Below are 25365 nucleotides of genomic sequence, written 5' to 3'. Positions count from 1 at the left end.
CAATAAATGAAACAATAGGGGAGATGAACGGCGCTTCCATACATTGTAGGCGGGGGGGGGGGGGGGGGGGGGAAGGGAATACAATCGTGCCTTTGTCATTTTTCCCTCGTAACGGTCCTTTCACTCCGTGGTTGTTACCTCCATGACAATTCGAGATAAAAAATCAAGTTATAATTGCCGAGAAATGACAAATATTTGTCAGCATCGAGATATACAGATTAATCAGTCTCTTTCATGTCACAGTGAAAAATTTTGCGGACTCTTTACGAAGATAACCGCGTAGATGAACTTGTTCATTTCCGTTGAGATATGTTCTCCCGATTATGCGCACTCGTGAAACCAATTCATCGTCGGTCTAACTATTTAAAATAGTAGAATTTTTTTTTTTGTTGAAAAACGGATGAAATTTTCCAAGTCTCATGATTTATTCGGGATTTCCAACCGAAACCGGGCCTTGTTTGTTGCATAATTTCTCCGCCTCTCCACAGCGCCCGCGAATCACGTGTCCAGAGACCACAGTACCGGCCAAGAATACTCTGACATCACACCTAATTAACATCGAAATAGGCTGCGAAGAGCGGCCCCGGTTGCGTTTTCCTAGTGGCAATAAATCCAGGAAACAGATAAGCGTTATCTGACCTTTTCGGTGGGTCTATCCATGGAGCATTTCTCTATTCCCAGACAGCCACGCCGCCACCCTTTCGTATATACGCGAAATCGTGGCATGTTTTCGTTTCGTTTGTGTATCGTCTCGCTCGTCTATAGGCATTGCATACAACACCTAGACACCTATTCCTACTGTCTGTAATAATTTTCACGCATACACCGTGACGATTTCACTCGGAAAAACCAGTCCGCGAAGTCTGATAAACAAATTTAGACGCTGAACACTGCGATGGTTGTATACCCTTGAAAACTTGGTCATTTGCTTTCTTTTCTCTCCTTTAAGGCACGACAGCCTCGTCTCTTTAAGTTGAATTCAAGTCTTGCATCGGTGTGGATCGAATTTTTTTCCCAACGTTTATTTTTTCAATGACTTTACACCGCGTCGATGTATATAGGTGTATATCTATACTGATATACATGATAAATTATAACAGGAGACATTCCCTTGGGGATTTTGAGCTCAAAGGTGAGATTGATTTGTCGGCATAGAGGAATTGGAGCTGGAGTCGATCAGTTGTTAGTTCGTAAATTGAAGTATTGATAGGTTCTGCCGTCAATTTAAAATTTGACAGTTTGACGGTTAATTTGTTGAACGATTCTTTTCTGAACTATTTCAACGGATAAACTCACTTCCTATTTCGCTAAGATATTTTCAGATACGTAACAGATGTTTATTTTATTCAAAGTAGGTTACACTCGCCTGTGCCGTCGATCCAACCATTACAGAATGCTTTTGTTCAATTCGGCAGCTGAAATTGAAAAGAAGCCAAAAATTAATTGACTCAGTTCAGCGAACTTCTACCTAATCAGAAAACAATTGTTGAAAAATTTAACAGAAAATTATTCCGACCATTGATGCCTCTACCTAAGGAGCCAGTCATTCGCTTTACTAATTTCTTGTAAGAAATTTTCTACCACTTTCTTACGGTCAAAACGACAACTCGCATTACTATAAATCTCTGTAGACTTGCACCATTGAATTGATACTGCAAGCTGTATCGATTTAGCCGTAATAATTGAGATTACTTTTTCGGTAAGACGGCGGGTTTCCTGAATTTGCGGTCTCATTATAGAAGACAATGCGTATTGGGACCTCGACAACTATTGACCACTCAGTGCTAAATAATAGAATTTGCCATTACACTTATGAATTACAGGGTCGTTAAAACCCGACTGTAGAGCTTAATCAAGCCGAAGTTAGTCCACGGTGCAGGTTGTGGAAGTTAGATTTGCTCAGCATGATTAAGAACGAGGGGTAGAATTGAGTTTACCGAAGGTGTTCTCAGCGGCCTGTCTATATAGACGACCAGCTCATAATACTCGGAGCTAAATCAACAGGTTTACATGGAGAATCGGGCGATGAAAGGTCTTCCGCCAATTCCTCCGGCACTTTGCTTCTCGCGTTTCGTATTTCACGTTTCACATTTCGCGCTGAGCCTAAACACAATCGAAGGAAGTCGGGGAGAACAATGACGGCGACGTTATCCAACCAAGTGATTGACTCGTGTCATCAAGCGAAGGGACGGGGCTTCGGAACAATGGGAGAACTCGAGGACGGAGTTGGCGTCCCTTAATTTCCCTCCTCGTCGTCGGTCGGATAATCGGAGCCCATTGAATATGAGAGGGTGCAGGAAGATCGAACACCGACTTGGAAAGGTATAAAGAAAAAGGAACCGCGAGGGGACGCCGGTGACTGGCCGTGAAGTTGCGTTCGAGGATCTCATGATCCTTGAGCTCGGACAACTTGGCGACGACAGTCAAGCTTCGAGACGTTCAGGCAAGCTTGCGGAGAGGATCAAAGCGCGGCTCCAAGATTTGAGGACTCTGGGGTAACAACTCACGTGCTTCGTGGTCGCGGGTCAGGGGTGAGTAGCCCTCCGACCTAGACAGGATCTTATCATCAAAGCCAGGATTCGTGCCTCTATTCATTAGAAACATACCACGGGTATTTGCTAATGAATCTGATTCCTGGGGCTCGTTCGGCCGGGCTATCACCACTTGGGCACGCGCCTCCGTGCTCGTTGTCGCGTTTCCGATGCGTGGCCGTTCCGCGTTCGCTTCCGCAATCGTCAAAGTCGGCGGTATAAATTGTATTCTCCCTACGTCCGGATTCGAACAGATATTACACACTCATTCGAGGGGCAACTGCGGGAACGCCGGTATTTTTCACCTGCAGGGTGTGGAAGAGGGTTGGGAAGAAGGCGCTTAAGAAGATGACACTGCCCACGCGATAAGGGATTCCTTGGAAATGATAAATCGTCAATTCGTATGCCACATTTACGAAAGTGTTATTCGTGCCACAATACACTTTTGTCGGAACGTCCTGGAGGAGTTGAGAAGCCTTTTGAACAACCGGCGTGGTTTCTCGTGCCACCTTTTTATCCTGGAGGATTTCAACGGTTATATATTCGGTAATTACGAGCGCGAATCCCGCAGAGTAAGACTAATAGCATCGAGACAATGTCATTCGAGCAGCTCGCTCGACCGTTGATCAAGTTCTTTGCTCGTCATTTGAAACCACAAATTAAAACCAGAACAAAGAGACGGTAAAATTTCGAGGAAACGGATGATCTCACTGGTTTAAGCCTCTAAGTAGGTGCAATTCGTTTTCAATACTTTGTTCGGGGCGTATATATTCAGCCATCGTTCGGTACCACGTCTTATACCTCCGTAGTACCTTTTGATATTTGCGTTTTGTTCCACCCGAATAATCAGATGATAAAATTTCTCGGCTAAAGGGGATTTCACGGATCGACGGACCCTTGAGAACGTATGAAACCCAATTACCTTTACGTACCAGCCGCATTGAAGTCGCTTCCCCTTTACATTCGTCGTAGCTTTTCGCTGAGACAAAATCGTACTTGCAATTTAACGTGAACTTCCCTTCAGTTCAGTCCATCTCCATATTTTATTCCCCCAGTTTTTATGCCGAGGTAAATTGTAACGCGCATTAAGCGTATTCCAACGTATTCTCAGCACTGCCGGTATAATTTTTTCTCTCCGATAAGACGCGAAGCAAATGCCAGAAACTATTCGCACTCGTGGTTGGCGAGGGTCAGCGGTCGATGACTACTGTTCCATTCTCACCAAAATCCGGCCTCAGAGTAACGAGTAGACCCAAGGTATTATTCATAACGGAGTGCAGTCAATTGCAGGTGACGTGTGAGCGAATTGGCTGTTTCTAGTTAGATTCTCGCTTGACGTATGATCTCCTTAAGCAGGATACAATTTCCAGCACACGTGGTATACGATCACGGACTTCTGTCACCCTTGAGTAAACACGAAGCATCGGAACCAAGTCTACCGATGTATGTACCTACAGGCAAGGTTCGCCGTGAATAGGAATATCCAGACGGCATATATGATTTCGAGTCGGCGGTACGGTATGTGTACAAGTAGCGAGTACCTATTCCGAATCCGCGGTACACCGCTAATATTGCTTTCACAAGGTTGCCCCGATGGAACCGGAATTCTCGCTTGATATTCATTACTTGTATAAGTCGCGTCAAGTCTGGGAGCGAGATGGAAATGCGGCAAGTGGTACGCGCCCCTCGATTAGGTATAGTACACCTACCTGCGTGGAGGTTCCTCCGTGACGTGCGGCATTCCGGCTGATTGCGAGTAGTGCGGGTTTTGCAAATAAGAGAGATAAATATAACAGCTGTATAATATAGATATGCATGATAAATTTAACGAGAATCAGACCGCCGCTGAGCCTAGTTCCATAAATATACAGTTGGAGAGTGTTAACTGCCTGCCGGCTGTGTTGTTATCTCAACTGTGCCAAGCAGCCAGCGATCCAGCCAACAATGGCTCTATCTCGCACTACTTCCACCCTTCCCCAACCCCAACCCCCGACCCCACTCCTCCGCCTCTCAACTCTGGCCATTAGTTACCGATCGCAGTGAACTACTCGTAATGCGTGTTGCCGAGGCACGAGTCAAGACTCATGTTCTCGACCGAGGGAAACCTCGTCGGCTGGACAACGGGGAAAAAGATTGTCCCACAAGTGGCAGCGCCGTGGGTCCGGATACCCGGCTTATTCTGACGGAAAATCTACCGCTCAACTTTTACTCCCGACCTTCTAACGTCGGAAGTTTCCGAGGGCAGGCGGCGTCCCTTCTCGAGAGTCGACCAAGTAGACGCATGTTTGTATAGGTGCTCATATATTAGGGACGTGAATGGCCACTGGTCATTCCGTTCAAAGACGCGGTGCCATTTTCGGACCCGTCGTGTATTTATATTAAAAGCCTCGAAGAACCAGAGGAAGCCTGGTAGGCCCGGTTGAAGTACCGGCGAAATAGCTCTTGGACATCTTTTGTGGAGATGCTCGACTCTTCGGCGAAAAATGTTCAATCACTGCCACGCTTTTTTTTTATATGTAGTAAACATGTGATAATACGAACCGAATCGGGATACGGAATCCGTAGTCGTGTTAAGCGATTCGCGAAACTATGTCGACGCGGATGCATATATTTCAGCCATTGATCGTCGCCACTGACATATTATATCTACTCATCCGCAACTGCTGACAAGAAGTGTTGCGCGTTTCTACGTCTACCATTTTGGCAACGCCCGCGGCTTATATACCTGGTGTGGAATATTGCCTGAACAGTTACGCTCGGTACCACGTCGGCGAAGAGATTAAAGTACAGGGCGATAAGTGCGATTCAACTTAATTCTGCAAAGAACAACTTTATTTTTTCCCCCTGATATATTATACGTGTGAATTGTTATAAGCTTGATTTTCGTTTCCTTATCTGACAATGAGTTGAAATATGATCACCGTTACGTCAATGAACGTTTCTCTTCGAGCACTTTCCTTATTGCTTCTGTGAACTTGTCAACTCTTGGTAGAAATTTGTGTTTCAATTAATTCGAACGGATAACGTTTCAACATCACAACCGTGGGGCATTTTTCATGGTTTTTACAGCTTTGACGTGTGAAGAATTGTGCAAATTTGAGCAAGCATATTTTGCCCAGAATATATTTGATAAAAAAGTAATAAAAACGAACTAAGACGCATCCGGGCTAATTCCTCGCGAGGACTAAAACCACGCACCGGGAATCGGCTGGTCCTGGCGTAGCCACGCGTTGCGGAAGCCGTAGTTCATGACGACACGTGACCATCGAATGAATCGGTGTGAATAACCCAGAAAATTCGTACCGCGTGAACGGAGCGTGCCGTCGAGGGAAGGGCGCGTAGTTCGACGGCGTCATCGAGAAATAATAGACTACCGCCAGGCACCCTGGGCACGCAAGCTCTTCGTCATCTTCACAGCTCCGCCAAGGAATGAATTTGATTTCATAAGATTCCCTGCTATACAAACAACAAAATATATATATATATATATATATACACACATTATGTGTAATCAGTCACTGTGGTACCGGCATCAAGATTCCTCCGTACATTCGCTGATTGGAATATAAACTTTGATTAAAGCGTGGCATTATGTCCTCCGTAGAGTAAAACATTACGCATGAACTTAAATACTTTCTTTTTTCACTGGGCTTGCAGTATGTAATTATGATCCCTCACTTTGGAATCAAATCAAGGTTGTAAATAAAATTGTCATATCACGTCAGGTTTCATAGTGTAATTGTCCTTTTTGAGACTTGAACATTTCCCTCTCATTTAAATTCTTCAGTCACCCTTGTTGCTGTGATGAGACTTTTGCATTCTTTGTTGCAGTTTTACCCAAGTTTGGAAAGCCTTTGGACAATCTAACAGTTTCCGTCGGTCGTGAGGCCACCTTCACCTGCATCGTCGAGGATCTTGGTCTTTACAAGGTACGAGCGAAAGATTTCACATCATTTTTCGCATCCACTACGAATTGCAAATGTGGACACATAACAATAATAAATTACAACTTTTCCAATTCTGCAGCTGATAAAAAATAGACCTATCCGCGAGATGCCATTTAACTGACAATGAAAGCGATTGGATAATAATCATCGTTCAGACGCTGATCATGCCCTTATTGTACCGATTGCGCAGAAAAGTTTCAGGTTGAGTTTGAATACTGCTCGTGACTGCTGATTCCTATCCTGCGAAATATTTTTCATTATCTTCGCTGATTGTTCGGTTACCCAGAAAGCATCTTCGTAGTCTGCACCAACATTATACCTCAGGTTCTGTCGAGTCATCGTTTCTCTTCCTCATTTAGTTTGTTTGTGTTTCTCATCAGGCGTGACTGCATCCTGCAGGAGGTGGTTACTTTCTGAGCTGCAGATCAATGCGAAAACAGGAGGAAATCACTTGTCGCAATTCCAAAGGCTGGAAATAGGATCGAGTGCACTCTATGAATTCTCACGCTCCGCGCTCTTCCATTTCAACGACGGCTTCGAAGTTTCATAACTAGAGTTGCGACTTGCGCCAACAACAAATTATCATACCCACCTTCTTTCCCCATTTTCCAGTCTGTATAATAATATTTCCCCTGGCCTGACTCAGAGTACGTACTTAAAAAATGTAATATACCCTGAGATTTTCACCGCTAGAAACGGCACAAGGGACGAAGTGAACAGGGTTGGAAATCAATTTGTTTGAGTACAAGCGAGAAGGATTTCTTCTTCACTCGAGATAAACGAAAACAGTTTTAACAGTTTATTTTGCGTGAAACGCTTGCCTCATAATTATAGAACCATAATAATCCGTGATAGTAAAAAAATGATATCAATAACACTGAAACAAAAAAATTCGTACCCACGTCCGGTTAAAAATGAAATAATCTTTATTAAACGTTCGTCCTGATAGAAGAACGCACCACGCAAGAGGATATCTGATGGTAAAAAAACTTTGCTAACGATAGTTGGGCAAAAGTTGCCAATGCAGTACTTGTAACACGAGGTCTTGACGCGAAACTTTTCATGTGTGTATAATATATTTTGCGGTGAGCATATAATCGATCTTATCTTAAGTAGCTTCCAGGGTAGGCACTGTATATTTTTACTCCCTAGCCCTTTTATCTCGTTTTCCATTCAGTTAAGGGCACATTGGCATGTCTAGGGATGTATAAGGCATATAAAGGGGCATATATATATATATACATACTCGTATATATTTTTTAAACGCTTAATTTGCTCGAAGGACCGAAGCCCTCTGAGCCCGTATCTCCTCTCGCAGAAGTTGGGTTAGTCCTCGCGGGTGAAAATTAGAGGGCGTAGCAATCCCTAATAATTTCTGAGCCAAAGATTTGGCGGGAATCTGCGTGCGTATCCTCGAGGACTCCATTAAGTGGGGATAAAATCCCGCGGGTGTGAGTTCAGCAGTTTGTTAATCGCCTCTCTCTCTAATAGACGTCGCGGCGGCGACCCTCGTTCCGGTTCTCACCCCATGAATCCCCCTTATCCACCCGCCCATCCTTTAACCGGCGGCGCCCCGACGCCCCCCAGACGTCGCCAAGCGCCACGCTCCGCGGGCCGAATCCAGAGTTATAACCGAAGGTGGTGTTGGCGCCGGATTGTTTTATAGCCCGATATTTAATGGCATAGATGCAACATTATATCGCCGCGAGGGAGCGACGCGACCGACCAACTCGGAAATGAAAATGCCGCCGCCTGGTGATTTACAAAAATTCTACCGCGGTATTGAATCGCGGGAACGGAAGGCGTCCGCGGTATTCGCATATGCTCCCCTTAGCCGCAAGATGTCTCGCAGACACACCGCTCCGATACAGGCGATCGTGAATTCGATTTACCGACCCTTGAAGTTTCGTCGCAGAAATATTTCAGAGGTGTACCTGCAAATTTTTGTATTTCCGACACACGCTTTTCCCGAAGCTTTCGTGCACGAATGTTGCATGTATTTTATCAATTGAAAAATTCTAAACATGATCGCGAAGCTTCTTCCAGCATAAATTGTATAGTTAGAAGTGAAACATAAGTGCGTGTGTGTGTGTGTGTGTGCGGATGAAATTCTAAAATTTAAACGTTACTTTCGCTCTCAAATCGAAAAAAAACGTCTCATTAAAGATTCAACCACAGGTTTATCATTCTTTTTTTTTTCTCTCCTGTCCATGACTACTAACTCCCGCGAAGCCTGATGTACATAAGCGTTTGGAGATTGAAAGAGGAGGAGAGCGTGGCGGTACTTAATATTTAAATGGGTTTGTTAATATTTAAACGTGTCTTGGATGAGAATCTTGTCGGGTAACTTGTGTCCCAAAGAACTCACTTTACGTTGCTTTAACTCTGTGGGAAATTTCGTAATTTTATTAAAAACTCGAAATTACTTTTACCGCGGAAACGACGGGATAATTTTCCTCGTCGCCTCGAAATATTTTTACGACCATAAACTTAATTGGAGGAGTTCGTTCCAAATTTTCTTGACGAAAATCCAGGCATGAGAAAACATACCCCATCCGCAGATCCCCTTCCATTATCAATTTCACCCAAAATGGTTGAAATCCGTTCTTTCATTTCAATTGGTTCAAAAGCGTAATTGTACCGCCGAAGACCTCGCCGCCCTAAACCGGGCTCGATTTAACATCATGTCAATAACATCGCATCGTTGCGCGCGTGGTTTGTTGCCCTGGGCAGTGGATGTAACGAACATAACATCCGGGAGTGAAGTGCTTACAATTTTGCCCTTATCACAGGCGTTCAGACATGAAAGTCGATACTACCTATATAACCCGTACAAATGCTCACACTACATTGTGATTCACTCTATACAAGGGCCTCAGGGCTCTTCAATATAGCATGAGGCATCAAAATTCATTATTTTATCGCTACGTCCAACGTTGGCTCACTAAAGGCGCCTAGCTTTTGTAGAGAGAGAGAGGGAGAGGGAGAGGGAGAGGGAGAGAGAGAGAGAGAATGTTTAACTTGCCTGAAATGGCAGCTCGCTCTATTTATACACATACCCATGCATCGTAGACCTATATCATCTTGACTTCGTTAATATTCGATTTTACGGATATGATTGCTTACTCTTGTCCCTGAAAGGTATACCTAGACCGATGTTTAACGAGAAGCCACCAATTTAATGCTAAAACCATAATTTCCTGCTTCAAGTTTAATAACAACCGACAAATATACGCCTTATGCACGGTAATTATTCATATCGCTTCCGCGTGCATTTATACGTAATTAGCGTATACCCGTTGCTGGTAGGTAATACCAGTGATTTTTCCTGGAGAAAAAATTTATTTCCCGTATAACAATAATATTATATACCTGCAGGTGAAATTTCATGACTGCTCACTATTTCTAGCGTCGCCTGCAATCGTCTGTCACTTAGCACAGTTAAACGCGCGGGAAACCGTCGTCAAGTTTTTTTCCGGTACCATTTAATCAATATGACCAACGGCCGGGACATTTCACAGAAAATCGTGGTTTGTTTAACGCTCAAAGGAAACTGGAGATGGAAACGAGATGCTGAGCAGTTTCGGAAAATCTCATCTCGAACATGAACATTGTACGATCTGCCCAAATTCGGTGCGACGCGGCGACGTTCAAAACGCGTATTAGTCCAAAGTTGTGATCTAAACTATACCTTATTTCGAACCTAATTCACGAAAGCACTGTTGTACGGCATGTCAACCGGTGATCTAAAAACCGGAACCATCAAGACTGATCATCTCATACACCAGTGTTCGAAAATACAAAATTCACCCAATCAAACATCACTCGAACGAAGAAGAGAAATGCTAAATGGTTTCCGGTAGATCGACAAATACAATTTGCTGACCCCGGGGCAACAACTTTTTGTTTTTTCTCACACAGCCTCACCTAGATAGATAAGAAAACAACTGAACGCAGACATTGGTTGACGATTCATTCGTTAGGCACCACCAACACGACTGAGATATCTGCAGCTGCACTTCCGGGAGTGCGACAGCACAACCTACTGATCGATACTGCAGATCTGAATTTCCCTCCCCCCTTCAGTTTCGAAAGTTGGTTACGATAGTTCGACTGCATGCGTTATTGGATTTATCGGGACTGATTACGCAGCAGCTGAGCAGTCTCGAGTAATCCAAACCAAATACAACAGCTGCATTAACCACGGTTCATATCCAATCACCAAACTCCTGACTTCCGGCACGTAACGCGGCGCCGTGCATCCCTTGCACAACTTCTGTATTCAGATCGTCGTAATGCCAAATACCAATTTCAGACAGCGTTAACTAGCAGCTCGGCGGATCGTGACCGATGTGAATCCATTCGGGGTAGCCAAAGGTCCCAAATGTACCGAATAGTGTCGGCACGCCAACGTCTACGTGTGTCGAGGGTGAAATTGAAGTCTGACAAAACTGAATGGATGGATAGCTGCAGGGATTCCTGCGGGTTCATCTCGGTTCTCGTGGTTTCTCAACTGGACCGGAGGAAGCTGCGCAGCGTGGGGAACAAATTATCAACTAATTCTCACGCTGAGGGTGCAAATTTGTAGTAAGTTTCTTCCACACGGCGAGCGACACTCTCTCTCTCTCTCTCTACCCCTCCATTACTATTATATCTCTCTCTCTCTCCCCCTCTTTATCTCTATCTCTCTGTTCGCTTTCCTCTCCGCGACTCGTGCTGCTCTACCCGCGCTCTGATATGATTAACGAGATAACACTAATTGCTTGAATTTGCGAGCAGGAGTGATGCTCATCTTTCTCCGAATTACCTGCGACAAATTTTGAAATAATCTTCGCGCTTGGTTTAATGCATACCTGCCAAATCAGTTGAGATTGAATCATCAGGTTGACTATACAGATTAATTAGTTTATGTATTTTCGATTCACCGCCTTGAATTGTTATTACTTTTTCATTTTTCATGGCACCTATTCGACAGAGCCATGTAAACTTATTCTTCACCTTCGTCTCACCCAGACTTTACGCCTGGTACAGCTATTACAGTTGAACGTCAATATTTTTACTTGTATAGTTCGCACGCTACCTGCATTAGCCAGTGATATGATCTCGATTTTTCGTGTTCTTCCACCTAACGTGTACCACAGCTGGTATCGGTATCGCATCGAATGGTGTGAAAAATGGGTAACGAATCAGAGGTCAAATAATCAGACCGTGTAGAGTATTTTTTACATTTTATTTTCCACTGTTTTAGATGTTTGATAATTTTTTTCCCTCTCTTTATTACCAAACGGATATATTTCTGCCGAATTCCGTTAGACTTTCGTGCAGTCTTGATATTGGGCTATACTTTCCACTCATGAAAGTAGCGGGGCCCGTTTTTCATCTACAATTTGGTTTACCCTTGGATCTCTGGCGTATATTTTCGCATTATTCAATTGGTTTTTGCCATGGTCTGTCGGCATGGATGCTTATGTGTCGTGTTATCCGTTATCAACCGAAATGACATAAATTTGTGCCTCGCTGCTGTAAGCCAATGAAATCCGCTATCGAGTATGAAAAATTCGAGTTGAGACTTTTCGCTTTTCCTCTTCTTATTTGATTTTTTCATGTCGCACTTGTCTTATTTCAGACCTGGAGGTGCCATGAGAATAAAACCTCTGTATTATAAGTGGAAAGAATCGCACTTTAGTCGATGAAAGACTTTTCTGAGTGATCGAATATAGTAGGTATTAGACTTTATACAGACGAGAAAAGAAGGTTCAGTAATCGATGTGATGAAAGAACTCAAGTGTGGCTAATGGCATTGATCAATAACTGCAGTTGAGTGACCAAGGACGGCGTAAGAGGTGGGAAACAAAAGCTATACGGAGTGAGAATGATACCGTCCCCAATGTGATTTTCAACAGATGTAAGAGAAAGATATTCGAAGGTTGACGTAATTTAACCATTATTATATTTTTTCCATTATTCAATTTTGTATTTAAATAAAAGTAGCTGTATAATCTTTTCGTTTTGTCCTCAAATTTCCCTATAAATCTGGCAAGTGGTATGAGAGATTGTTTTCGAGTAATCTTGCAATAGCCCGTGAGACGGTAAAGAGTGAAGGAGGCTTTAAACTTCACTAAATAATTCGATCCGTATAATCACCCAGGCGTAGATTAGTCTCAACCCTTAGGCTTTATTTAACCCGTGATATCCGCGCCTTAGCACTGTTTAGCTAAATGGGATGTTCTCACGTCAGCGCTTTCGCCGCTGGTGGAAAACTATTCGTAGAAGTTTCATTTCGTATATAATCGCGTGAATACCGGGGACCCGGTCGGGTGATAGGTACAGTACATATAAAAAAGGCCCTCTCACGCCCGGCTGCGATGACGAGATTTTTCACGATGTTTCGCGGGTCTCGAATAGACGCTGGTTGATATTGATAGCGCGATATTTAGTTGAAGGAGCGCAAAGCAAATGCAATTTTTCCTATGCTCACGCGAAACGAGGACTGGCACAAGGTGGGAAAACCAAGTGTTGCGGGAGGGCGGACGGAATGGGGAAGGAAGGAGCTTGCATGGGAGGGTGAGAAATGAAAGATTGATGGGGCGAGAATTGTTGGGAAATGAGGGTAAGAGAAACGGGATAAGAAATGGTGGTCTGCTGCTCGGGGCTACGTTTGAACCTCGAACTCGAGGTGTAACAGGAAAGTGGAAGGTGGAAGATGGAAGATGGAAGGTGGAAGGTGGAAGGTGGAAGGTGGAAGGTGGAAGGGCGAAAATGACCCGCAAGGGTGGATCGCTTGACGGTCAGCTGGACTCGCTGGGCCAAGATCACGTGGACCACTTTGGTCGGAGCTCGACTCCTGGAGGTATTTCCGCTGTATCGATGGGTCCAATAACCGAAACCGGTATCCGGTGACCCCGCGATTCTAGCCAGACGATCGCATCGCCTCGTACCGTTGACTGCCACCCATTGCCTACGAACTCGTCTGCAATTGATGCCGATTATCCTCAGGGGCTGACGTGGGGGCGATACAGAGTTACAACCCTAACCTCAAACCCTGCTTGGCCGAAGGTTCCTTCCTATCTTCTCTGATTGTGAGTGGAGCTACCTACCGCTGGCTAGTTATCACGACGAATAAATCTTGGTCGCTTTTACTCAAAGTGGGACATTTCTTTATGCCACGTTTATCGTTCTGGTTACTCGGTGCACTCAAACATCACCCATGCAACTACTGGTTGTTGTATATTGTATAATGTATATGCGCGAGGGGTACGCAGGAATTTTAGTGCAGTTGGGCAGGATCAAAGTTTGCGGGATATTCGACCGCGTGCACGCCGATCAATGCAGCTAGTTACAGAAACTTTTGTGCCACGTTTACCGAGCTGTTCTAATGGCTGAATGAAGTCAACTGTAGACTGAATTAGACCGTCTAGTCATCGCTCTATTCAAATAATTCGGGATGCGCGATCACTTGAAACTTCGCCCAAAGTATCAAACTCCCAAATCCGATCTGTGCCGTTTCAATCCTCGAATTGAATCTCTCGACTCTACCTTTGTTAACTTTACGTATAATTGTTGAGTGAAAGGCGATCTAAGAATCACATTTGGTTTCGAATGGCAATGTTTAACGGTAGGATTATCCGTTCCGCTCATAGTAAGTTTGTTTACCAGCATCGATTCAGCTTCAATTATTGTAAATAGAGGCTTAGATGTACATTTTTTCCAAGCACAGAACCTCTGAGAGCGTCGCTGGTAAAGCGGTTCGTTCAGGTTCCCACGAAACAAGTTTTTTCATCGTTTGGAATCGGATCAGAGCTTTGAGAAGCTCAACGACCCACCAGAGTTGAGCTGAGCCGCTTTATTTGTATTTTTGAACCTCGGACTCTTGAGGTACGTTCAACCAGAACGATGTTAAGAAGATAAGTCTAATCCGAGCCCCTCTTCTACGTGCTTTAAACAAAAAAATAACCGCTCAACGGTATTGAGCGGTATGATTCAACTGAATACACATAGAATATCATCCGTCAAGCCTGTCAGTGATTCTAGAATCACTTAATTAATTATGAAAAATCGTCAACCGCGAGTTACATTTCAAGTCGGAAGTAAAAATCCTGAACGCATGCGACAACAAACGTTCGGACCAATCATTTCTCACTTAACCCATCAAAACCGTTATACAAAACGTCACAAAGGTTGTGTTGCCTCGGTATAATATTTCAGTTTTGCTCGGTGAAATTGCTGTCAAGCGTCGCTGGTGTGTGTCACACGTGTTAAATTGCCTCGATAGTAACGAACAGCTTCGCTGGACTTTGATGGGGATTCGCGTCAACGTTCACAGGTAATCATACTAAAGGCCCAAAACATCGGTTAAGCGACAAGTATTGATGATGGCTGCGCGACGCAAATGTTTTAATACAGGACTGTCCAAAGCCTGCGGAATGAACAAAAAATAAAGGAGGATACAAAAAATCAATGATTCGCAAATTGCCGTCGCGATTCAATTTCTGTATCCTTCTTATCGTCACGAGTGTCAGCCGTTACACGTGACAGCGCGGCAAGACTGACAACCGAAGTGTAACGCGCGTAGAAAACGAAGGTGAGTAATAAGACACGCGACATTTTCGTAAGTATCACTCATCACTTATATCACGTACAGTGACATTTGCTAAGAAACGGCAAGGAGCCGTGAAATGTCACTGCAGGCATTTTAGACGTCGTTGATTCATCCGAGGGTCCTTAACCCCTGACAGGCAATGAGGGTAAAGTCATCCCCTCAACCCCCCAAAAACTTGTACTCTTAGACCAGACCGTAAGGATTGAACCGATTCAATGTTATCTGTTATTTGTTTAGTTCAACTTAATTACTTTCAGTACAACCATTTTATGCGGAATTGTTTAAGCGTTAATTGAATAAAAAATCTCTCTACCTTTATTAGAAGCTGAGATATTTAAAATTAATTTTCACTGGGTATTTTTGACAGTCACTGCTACGAGAGATATACGGCTTGGATGTTTGCGTGTCAGTGTTTTTAAATTTTTTTTTTCTTCTTTCACTTAACTTTGGACGAATCAAATCGTCATGTCTTTCATCTCAACGATTTTATTTCACTTTGAAATCTCGAGTATTCCCAAGAAAGGTTATCATTACGTCGTGAGTAAACATATTTACCGGTATAACGCGAGTATCGCATAATAAGTTTTTCGAAGACAGGAAGATTCCACTTGTATCTTGATACATACATCTGCAGGCACAAACAGAAGTTCTCCAGTTCAGGCTGGTCGCTGAAGGTTGTGGAAGTGACAACGAGGGGAAAAAAATTATTTGGGAAGTTTCATCATTGTCCATTTGACGCGTGCGGCGGTTGGATTTGGCGTTCAGTGCGTGAGAACAGAACCGGTGAAATGAAGACTCGGTAAAGAGTGTCGACAGGCAGGTGACAGGCATCGTATACACGGTATTTTCCCGCTGAACCTCATCTTCGCAGCAGTTCTGGAAAAATGGTCAACGCAAAGGGAGAGAAAAAGAGAGAGAGCGTATGTGAGAAAAAGAAAAACTCTTACATACTAGTAGCGTCATCCGAAAGCTCATAACCAACATTGGCTCGACATATGACAGCGGGCTTCTACCCGGCTCTTTGCAAATCCCGACACTCCATCAATTCCTACGGGTGCGTATAAGACGGAACGAAGAAGATCAGCTGACTATAACCGCGACTAGCTGACTGACTGCGGGATTACGGTTTGAGAATCGTCGCCCGGAGGCAAGTTCTCGCGAATCGGAGAGTCGGATTAATCTGCCTGCTTGACCGTCGAGGTAAGACTGATGGATGAAAGATGAAGCTCCGAATAAGACACGGAGCGGGTGTTTGCACGCCGCGGATGAAGATGAAAATCTGAGCCGAGTTCCTGCGGGGTATGAGAGAAGACACGCTCCGCGGAGACTGGGGATGGATATACGCTCTGCCAACCAGTTCCCGCTTTCTGGCGTTCTTCCCGTTGGCCCATCATTTTTCATATTTCAAGCTCACGAATATCCGTCGACGCTTGACGTCTCCGTCAAGACGTCGACGATATGCCGCGTTGATTGAATAGAGTCGAACGTCAACGCTGTCGCTCTTGCATCCCGCAAACGTCACTCTCTCTCTCTCTCTCTCTCTCTCTACCTCTGTCTCTATTTTCCCTGTTCGTCTCGCTTCTTGCTTCTCACTTATACTCCCTTTTTACATTCTCTTTCCTCCATTTTCTTCAACTCCCGTTCCGACGTGAATCGCGGATTTTAACTCGGACGAAACGGCTGACAGCGAAAGGAAGAGGGCGAGAGGGAAAAGGGAAGGAGGAAGCGAAGCGTCGGCTGAGCGGCCATTTTTAACGAAATTTACCTTACCAATTTGTTCGCTTCCTCAAACTTGTGCTAATCAATTTACCGGATTTGGCGTCTACTCGATTTTAATAATTGCTCTTTCTCTCTCTCTCTCTCTCTTCATCCTTCTTTTGGAATATATCCTTTTCTCTCGTAATTATTGGCGGAACTCTGCCGTAATCTCGACACTCGTCTTTTAATTCGCAATTGTTTACATTGCAAATATTTTAAAGAAATTGAATACAAGAAGGGTGAAAGTTCGAGGGTTAAGGGAATATTCAATGTCGCAGAAAGAGGGGTTAAAATACTGAACTGCCGATCTGAATTTCAAATGATCAGCGTCAGTAACCTTACTTGTAACATCATGAAAGGTTCGAAACGACGGCGTTTGACAATATTTTCTTTTACCAACGGTGAAAGCGACTTGGGGTCTCTCTTTAACACTGAATCTCTATAATCCCGGCATCGAATTATCATAATACGCGTGGGGGTGAACAGATTTGAATTATAAACGAATTATCCCGGAATTTCTTCCGAATCGTAACGACTGTAGTACTCGAACTCGGTTAATCGGATCGTACGTAAGTTCTACGTCACGAGGTACTCTTATCGCGCGACTGAATTGAATTACGAAATTGGACGAGCAATCAGACGAGAAAATGGGTGACGTTATAATTTTCATTGCGAAACTTTGCATCCGTTGCGCAAGGCCTTGATAGCACCTAATTTCAAGGCATTTCCCAGTTTCCATTTGGGCTAACGAGTGTAAACCGACCCGGCGTAACTTTAACGAACCTTTTTGGAAGACGCAGCCAATTTGAAAGTTTTCCAGGCTTGAATAAAAATAGCATCGGACATGCGCCGGTCTCGCCAATGTAATTCTGTTATTAATTAACGCTCCGCGCCTCGAGTGCGGCCCGGTTAGCCGGTTTACTGACGACGGGCAGACACATTGCAGCACCGCAAAATATTGTTCTTTCACACACGGTGTCAAGGGAACCTCGTGCCGGGGTGTAATTCTAAAGTCTTGGAAAGTCAGTGGCTCGAAACAGGGCATAACTCCACGAGGTGCACTCGAATAATGAAGCAACTTCGTTTCCACGCTCCATAGAACACCGCGGAGAGATTCGCGATAGGTACGCATTGAAAAATACAGGTTAAGCCAAGGTAGGTCAGGTTCCGTTGGGTTCGTTTAGGGTAAGTTCGCCACGGACTGAATAATTACTCGCGCGCAATTGAGTGTGCCACAAAGAGGCGCCATCTCCCACTTTACGGATCCCGGACAGCGAGCTCCTTGTTACGCTGACACCCCTCTTCTTTCGCACACAATTAAGGTCCTCGTTCCTTAAACTCCACCTCGGACTCATTACACAAAAAACACCGCCTCGCCTCAGGTTTTCAGAAATGCTCTTCGAACGTAAAATGCACAGCGGTGTTAGTAGGTCGGGCTTTTTTCCGCTCAATTTACCTCTTCGTCTACGTATCCGTCTCTCGCTAATTGCTATTGCTCCGTATTAGAATTTTTCACCCGTATCGAACCAAGACTGCTGACGTGCTTCTGGTACGACGGTATCTATATTGAAGACCCGCATACCTCGTGCATGCTAATCTTTATCGATTTCCGACTCATACCTAACGCTTGGCTGGCGCCGGTAACGCAGGCAACTGACATAATTACAGGACTGACTTGATCTCTTGAGAACTAGTTAGTTCAACCTTTGGGAAAATGCAGATCAAGATATAACGATTCTAGTTTCAACAGATAGCGAATTTGTACAGAGATGGCCTCTATTCAGAGATCAAGCTCGAGCTTGAATCAGTCGATCGATTCATTTTTGCTACAATTAGCTGTCGATAATTCCACGGATACTGTACCCATGCTCTATACTGTACGAAAAACTATACGATAACTACAAGGCTGTTTAACCGTTCGGGTGACCTTTGGATCTGAATAGATGTAATCATTTCATTGATCATTGATTGCATCCCTAACGAACCGACGTTCTTCATCTTCGTTCAACTAATGCACGTACAGAATTCCTTCCTCACGTACACACACACCTATACGTACTAGTAACCAATTGACTTGATTAAATTTAGCTTGTAATTCAGCGTGCATGAAAAATAACCGTACGAAGCATTGTGCGGGCTTGAATTTATGCCTAAAGTTTTGCCGAATTTTTGACGGACAAGAGATGGGGAGCTCGACCCGGGCATAAAGTATCCCGTGACAAAACGTTCCGACGGTCCGATATCTTGGTGAAAGATAACTGTCACTTGATCCTTCGCAAGCCCTTTCTACAGCTCTCGGGGTTGACCAGCTGTCCGGAAAGATCGGACGCGATATGAAAACCGAGGTTTTATGCAGTCCCTACCGCCGGCAGATATCACGACGTTTCGGGCCCTCCGCCTGTTGTGAAAACGGTTTTCGAGTCGAGCCGATCTCGTGTGAAAACGCCGCTTGGTCACGACGTGAGCTTCGTGAGCGGATTCGATTTTTCTTCTAAATAATTGCACGTAAGGTGTTCCACCCTCAAGAATTTGGTTCGTCGTCGTAGCTTACTTGCGTATCGCCAATCGGTAATACGGTTCGAGGGTCGAAAATTTTTCATACCCTTGTGTATAGCCTCACCGGGTCGCAAGTGAAGCCAGACCTTTCATCTTTTTCAATAGGGATGAAACAAAAGGAGTCAAAAGTCACGCAAACGGAATTTTAGCGTAAAGCAAATCAGTGCTGCCACACTCGACGGCACTTTAGACCCCACAGTCTTGCGATCATCATTTCATATAATGCCCGATGTTCAGTGTGGAATATTCTACAAGAGAGTCCGACCTATCGGTTCTTATTTCCGTCGCCTAATATACATATGTTGAATTGTGCCAGGTTTAAGTTGGGTAGAAAATCGAGGGGTACTTCAATTTAACCTACGCTCATTGGCTTCCTAGAATATAAACTGTGGATACTTTTTCGAGCCACTTATTCGACCTCTTCCGAGAGCTTGAGTAAAATAATTATCATCTGTAGAAAGAATTTCATCAGTATTTAAATTATTGCTAACCAATTTACAGAAATGGTTATACTACACCCCAGACTCGGAGCAGAAGAAGCGTCTCGAGCTTTTATTTTCTTGTAAATTAAAGACGAGAAAAACGGAAAGACTACAGTCGAAGACGACGCCAATAACGTCTGAGCCGAGTTTCAGGGGAAGTGATGAGCGTAACATCTGGGAAACAAGCCCGCGGCGTCATGCTCCGATAATTAGCCTGAATTTCGAACCGGAGAAGCAACATGGCACAAAGAATTCTAATTTCCTCATTTATTTATTAATTTTTTCCATTTAGTGAGACGGCAAAAGTCATTTGATATATGCAAACCCTCCAGGCACCGTGGATTGATTAGAATAAGATGCCTGTAGCAGTTAATCAACAAGGTGGCTGCATTTCCTGTTCATGCAATTATACGGCGGCTGCACAAAGAGATTGAGTCGAATAAAATCTGCGCGATGGTTTTAGGTGGCGTGGCTCCGAGTCGACACGCAGACCATTCTAACGATAGCCAGTCACGTGATCACAAAGAATCACCGGATCGCAGTGACGCATAGCGGGCATCGCACGTGGTCCCTGCACATACGTGACACGCGAGAAACGGACCGTGGCTGGTACATGTGCCAGGTGAACACCGACCCGATGTCCAGCAACACGGGCTTCCTGGATGTCGTCGGTGAGTACCAGAATCAAAAGGTTCGCCAAGACTCGAGGTGGTGCCCTAGTCGATTTCGACGTGCTCGTACGCATCTCTGAACATCGAAGTCCGCGTATCTGAAACGTGAACGAGGGCCTAACAGCCCCCTTCTATACACAATTCTGAACAAAAACGCTCCGGCACATTTTCATTTGACGCAGAAACAAAGAAATGGTACGAATTCTACGAATTTACCAGCGCGATTTCGTAGAGTCCGTGCCGTTTCTTTATTTCTGCGTCAAATGAAAATGTGTGGACATGTTTTTGGTCAGAATTGTGTATAGAATGGGACTCGCGAGTTCTTTTTTGCATTTGAGATACGTGGGCATCGATATTTTGAGATATATATGTGTCGAGATATATATATGTCAACGTCGAAATCGACCAGGGCATCTCCCTAACAATTAGCATTACTTGAAATTCTTTGGAAGCTTGAAAGTATTCAAAGTTGGACTCGTCCGATCACCTGTGTGACTTTACGCGAGAAAATTCAGCTCGAGTCTCGTCATGCTTTATAGGTGTAATAGGTAGACGATAAAAGGTCAATGAGTAATTGACACGGCGCTTTAGTGGCATGAAAAATTGAGCTGGGAGACAAAAAGTCTCGGTAGTAAATATTATAACACGTCGACGAGGTGGGTATGAGATTATATCACTAAAATACGAGGATATCACGTGTGAAAAGGTCCAGAGCTGTAATGGGAGTAACAATAAGTGGTTCCGAGGTATACGCATGAGCTCGCGAGCAAATGTCAAGAAATAAACCGTGGGCTTAAAAACTCGCTGTGATCACCAGGGAAGATAGGGAGGTACGATCACCCCGCAGTAAACGTGAAAATGGCTGGGAGTAACGCTTCGTTTTTTATGCATACTCGTGAAAAATATCCGTTGCGTGGACAGGACGAAGAACAAGGAATAAGTGACGTATATTTAAAAATGCATGTATGATTATCGTCACTGCATTCGGTAGGAATCCCTTCCTGTGAAATTTGAATCAGTTCTTGAATAAATTATCACTTCAGAAGAGCACTCATATTATCTCGGATATCTCAAGTGGGCTTTTCGAGGGACAGCCGTCGTGCTTTATTTTGGACGCGCGATGTGTGCTTAACTGTCAGCACGTAACGTGTGAAAGGCAGCAGTGGGAGGAATTACCGTAGCTTCTGCATTTGCAAACGAATTCCGATTCAAGACGTTTAGAATCTGTCTAATTATCTTTGCCTTTTTTATACGTTGAAACTCTTCGAGATTAAAAATTAAATAAATATGTTTGGGTTATCCACCAGCATTATTCGCGTGCATTATACGATGCAAAGAAGTCACACGTTTTAATTGAGCCTGATCTTTAAACACTATACCACTTTTTCTATTTTTTTTGCATGAACTCGTGCAATAATTCAGTACACACGTTGTACTCAATAGATCTTTGTAACGAAAATTATTGTGGTTCGCATTGGCGGTTCATCCACACTGCAATTTCTTTTTCTTTTATGTAAGAAGGGACGATATCGAATGTTTGACAAACGCTATATTCAGATAGAGTATCCGAAACAATCGTTGAAGTCGTTTCAGGCTCTCACTTCGGTTATTGCCTCAAATTGATACAATTTCCAGCTATTCTATGTTCTAGTGTAATATCGCAAGTTCGAACCAACACCGATCTGAAAAACTAGAAAGAAGTTTTCGTCGAATAACGTCAATTCAGAAGCCACTACAATCGATCAGACCTGCAGCCTCGGTATTTCATCAGAGAATATGAAAGTGATGAGAGTGGATGGCCGCGACTTTATCTAACTATATTGTCTGAGAAAAGCAATGAGCGATTATATCTGGTTCTATCGGATATAAGGTTATCGGGTCAGTCGTGTTAATAATTCTAGTTAACCGCACTCCGAATAGGCATTAAAATATGTGACATCCTCTAGTATATTTCCGAGCAGGGATATCGACGTATCAGAGGAACGATATGCTGTGTCGCGATCCCAAGTATACATTTATTTTTCTTAAAAGTAGGTTAGCAAACTATGGCTCGATAGATATTAATTCGAAAAATTGGATAATATTCGTTAAAATCTCAGTAATGCGACCCTACGACGATAAACGTTGTTTTTTTTTTTTTTTCTTACATCCAATTTAAATTCGCAGCAATACTTTTCACGCATGAGAAGCCTAACCTGCAGTTTACTTTAATCCTAGATAAGTTATACTTGATACACTATTGTTATTTTTTATTACAAGATTTACGATCAATTGTGAATTTGAAACACCAGATATTGAAAAAACTGACCATAAAGTTACGATTTGAAGTCGGGTACATGGCCAAATAGTAAATTGGAGAATCTTTTCAGAAAGTCAGGCTTCAAAGCATACCTTACTAAACAAGCTTATGCGGTAAATCACGAAATGTTACGATCGAATGAACTCAAGATGTAACTTATTACATGATTTGTCTGGTCAATTCGATAAGATGTATAAAATATCATATAACAAATTACAAGACTAGATCAAAAATCGTGCAGCGTTGCCCATACGATTTTTGACCAAGTATATCCGATGATTCGTGCTGTTGCGATTTATTACGTAATTTCTTGTATATTTGATTGAATTCACAATACGAATCACGTATTAAATTACATGCTGAATTCATTCGTCATATTTTATGATTTAACACGTGAACATTGTCAGTAGAGTAGTAAAAGACAAGGCAGGGGTGCACAGGACGGAAAATGAGGGCTTTTCTTTCCTCAAAACGAACACGATTTTTAACGTATTCTTCCCAGCGCACATTTGCATACCGATCGGACACACCGTCATGTCATAATCCCCGGGTTCCATTAGACTCGGTTCATTTCCGTACATCTCCCTAGTTTTTGCATCTCGGATCGAAAACCTCCTCTCTGATCCGTACAACCGCATCAACGCGGTTGATTGGCGAAATGTCACGGAGAGGTGGCCGGAAACCAAGGGGGAAATAAGGGTGCGGGGCGTGTGTACAAGGGGAAAAAAATTTGTTGAATTTATCAAACTCAGTGTTAGTTTCATTTGATGACACAAATCGCTGTTTTCATTATTTCGTCGAATTAAATGACATTCTTTTTATTCAATAAAATGAAAACATTTCTTCCCCATATTTGGCGAGCATAGCAGATCCTTTCTCTGTGCGAAGACTGTTGATTTATAAGTATCGAACACTTACACATCCACGTGGAACACGAATAGTGCACGTGCTGCTAGAGAGAATTGTAATAATTTATACATTTTTATGAACAACTCAGATTTTAGAACCCGAAATTGAATGCTGAGTCGTTCTTTGTAATTTCGTTCCAGTGTAATTCGTAGCTTTAAAAATTTTTCTTTTCTTTCCTGGCGAAAAAATATTTTACGAGTACTGTACATATATATACCTGTATAATAATGTACGTGATAAATGAATTATGAAAATTCTGAATCTGCGAGAATTTGTTGAAAGCATCAACACGAACACAGAATGTTAATCTCAAATCGAAGAAGCGTAAACGAATTCAAGCGCAGCCATTCAAATAGATCGAGAAGGTTTGACTTCTGGACAAATTATACTACATAATTCGAAGGATGCATTCAACATATTCACGTACATAGCTGCAGGCTTGGGCTGAAATTTGCTGTACAAGTGTGTAAACGGGGTGTTAGGTGTGCCAAGGACGTCAGCGGATCGAAAAGGGTTTGGAACAGGTTGGTCCTGCAGCGTCCACCGAGGCACACTCACCCTTATCTTCCACCCGGACGCGACACACACACCGAGACCCACACAAACAAATTACGGCGCTCCTCAAACAAGCTGTGGGCCCCGCCGCCGATTTGTGGTAATTCGATGTAAATGTATGTAAAATATACTATTCGCGGTACGTGATTGCACTCTTGGAGAGCTATTAAACACCTTCCTGGCGACGTGCCCCCGGCGCTAATAACCCGAGCGGCGAAGGGCGAAGGTGAGGCGACGGCGAAGGCGAAGGCGGGGGCGTAGACCCATCTGCCGCCCTCTGGGAAGTAACTGTATAAACGTAGTTTAGCCATACGGCAACCCCTCGTTAAATTCCTCTTTATCACAACCGGCGAAGTTGCAACCTCTGGTTAGAGCAGCCGCCTGGTCAGCCGGGTCGGGTTGGGTTTCTAAATGGAGGTGCTAAAATAAGAGATCTCTTTGCTTTCCAGATACCATCGCAATTCCGGCTGCGAGGTTTTACCAGAACCCCGGGCGTGTAGCAGGAGGCGTTACGTACAACAGGGTATACCTGCGGTATAAATAAAGCGAAATATTGCGCTGTCAAAAATCGACGAGTAACTGCAGCGGCTTCGCTGGATTTTCGAGCGGATAGGTTCTGGATTAATTAAGCGGTGCTGCTACGTGCGATAGGAACGAATATTCGACTCGCGGAGAGTTTTTCTGCGGCTAGTTGCAGGGCTGTCCGTAATTTTCACCTGTGAAACGTTCATAAATCCAACCGTTTCTCGCCGCGGCGTTGCACGCCCCTCGTTACTTGTTTCATAAACGTTTTTACCGATCTTTTTTTTGTTCTCGTAATTATCGAGCCCGGCAGATGTGTGAATACGGGATGGACCATCGCGATTCCGTTTCACCGGTGTTCGACAAAAAACCGAATTTATTTTCCAGTACACACCTTCCGTCACATCTTTGCCGTTCAACAAATACGGCAACAATGATAACTCGCGTCAAGCTGTGGCGCGAACTCCCGACGTTTACGTGCAAAAAGCTCGTTTACAATCGGAAACGGAAACGGTTCTGCCACACGTGTCAGTTAT

At 43.8% G+C, this 25365-nt stretch overlaps 1 protein-coding gene across 2 annotated transcripts in view; it reads left to right on the top strand.

The window, feature by feature from the left end:
- LOC107224568 (neurotrimin-like) overlaps positions 1-25365 on the top strand; it is a 52072-nt gene that overhangs the window by 13505 nt on the left and 13202 nt on the right. For both annotated transcript variants that reach the window (XM_046734413.1, XM_046734412.1), the window contains exons 2-3: positions 6363-6460; positions 20337-20544. In XM_046734413.1, the coding sequence (XP_046590369.1) occupies positions 6363-6460; positions 20337-20544 (306 nt within the window). The remainder of the gene's footprint in view (positions 1-6362; positions 6461-20336; positions 20545-25365) is intronic.

This window comes from Neodiprion lecontei, chromosome 3 (genome assembly GCF_021901455.1).
Source record: "Neodiprion lecontei isolate iyNeoLeco1 chromosome 3, iyNeoLeco1.1, whole genome shotgun sequence".
NCBI classification, from domain to species: domain Eukaryota; kingdom Metazoa; phylum Arthropoda; class Insecta; order Hymenoptera; family Diprionidae; genus Neodiprion; species Neodiprion lecontei.
Note: the sequence above shows the minus strand (reverse complement) of the source record. Positions and strands in the feature narration are given on the sequence as shown.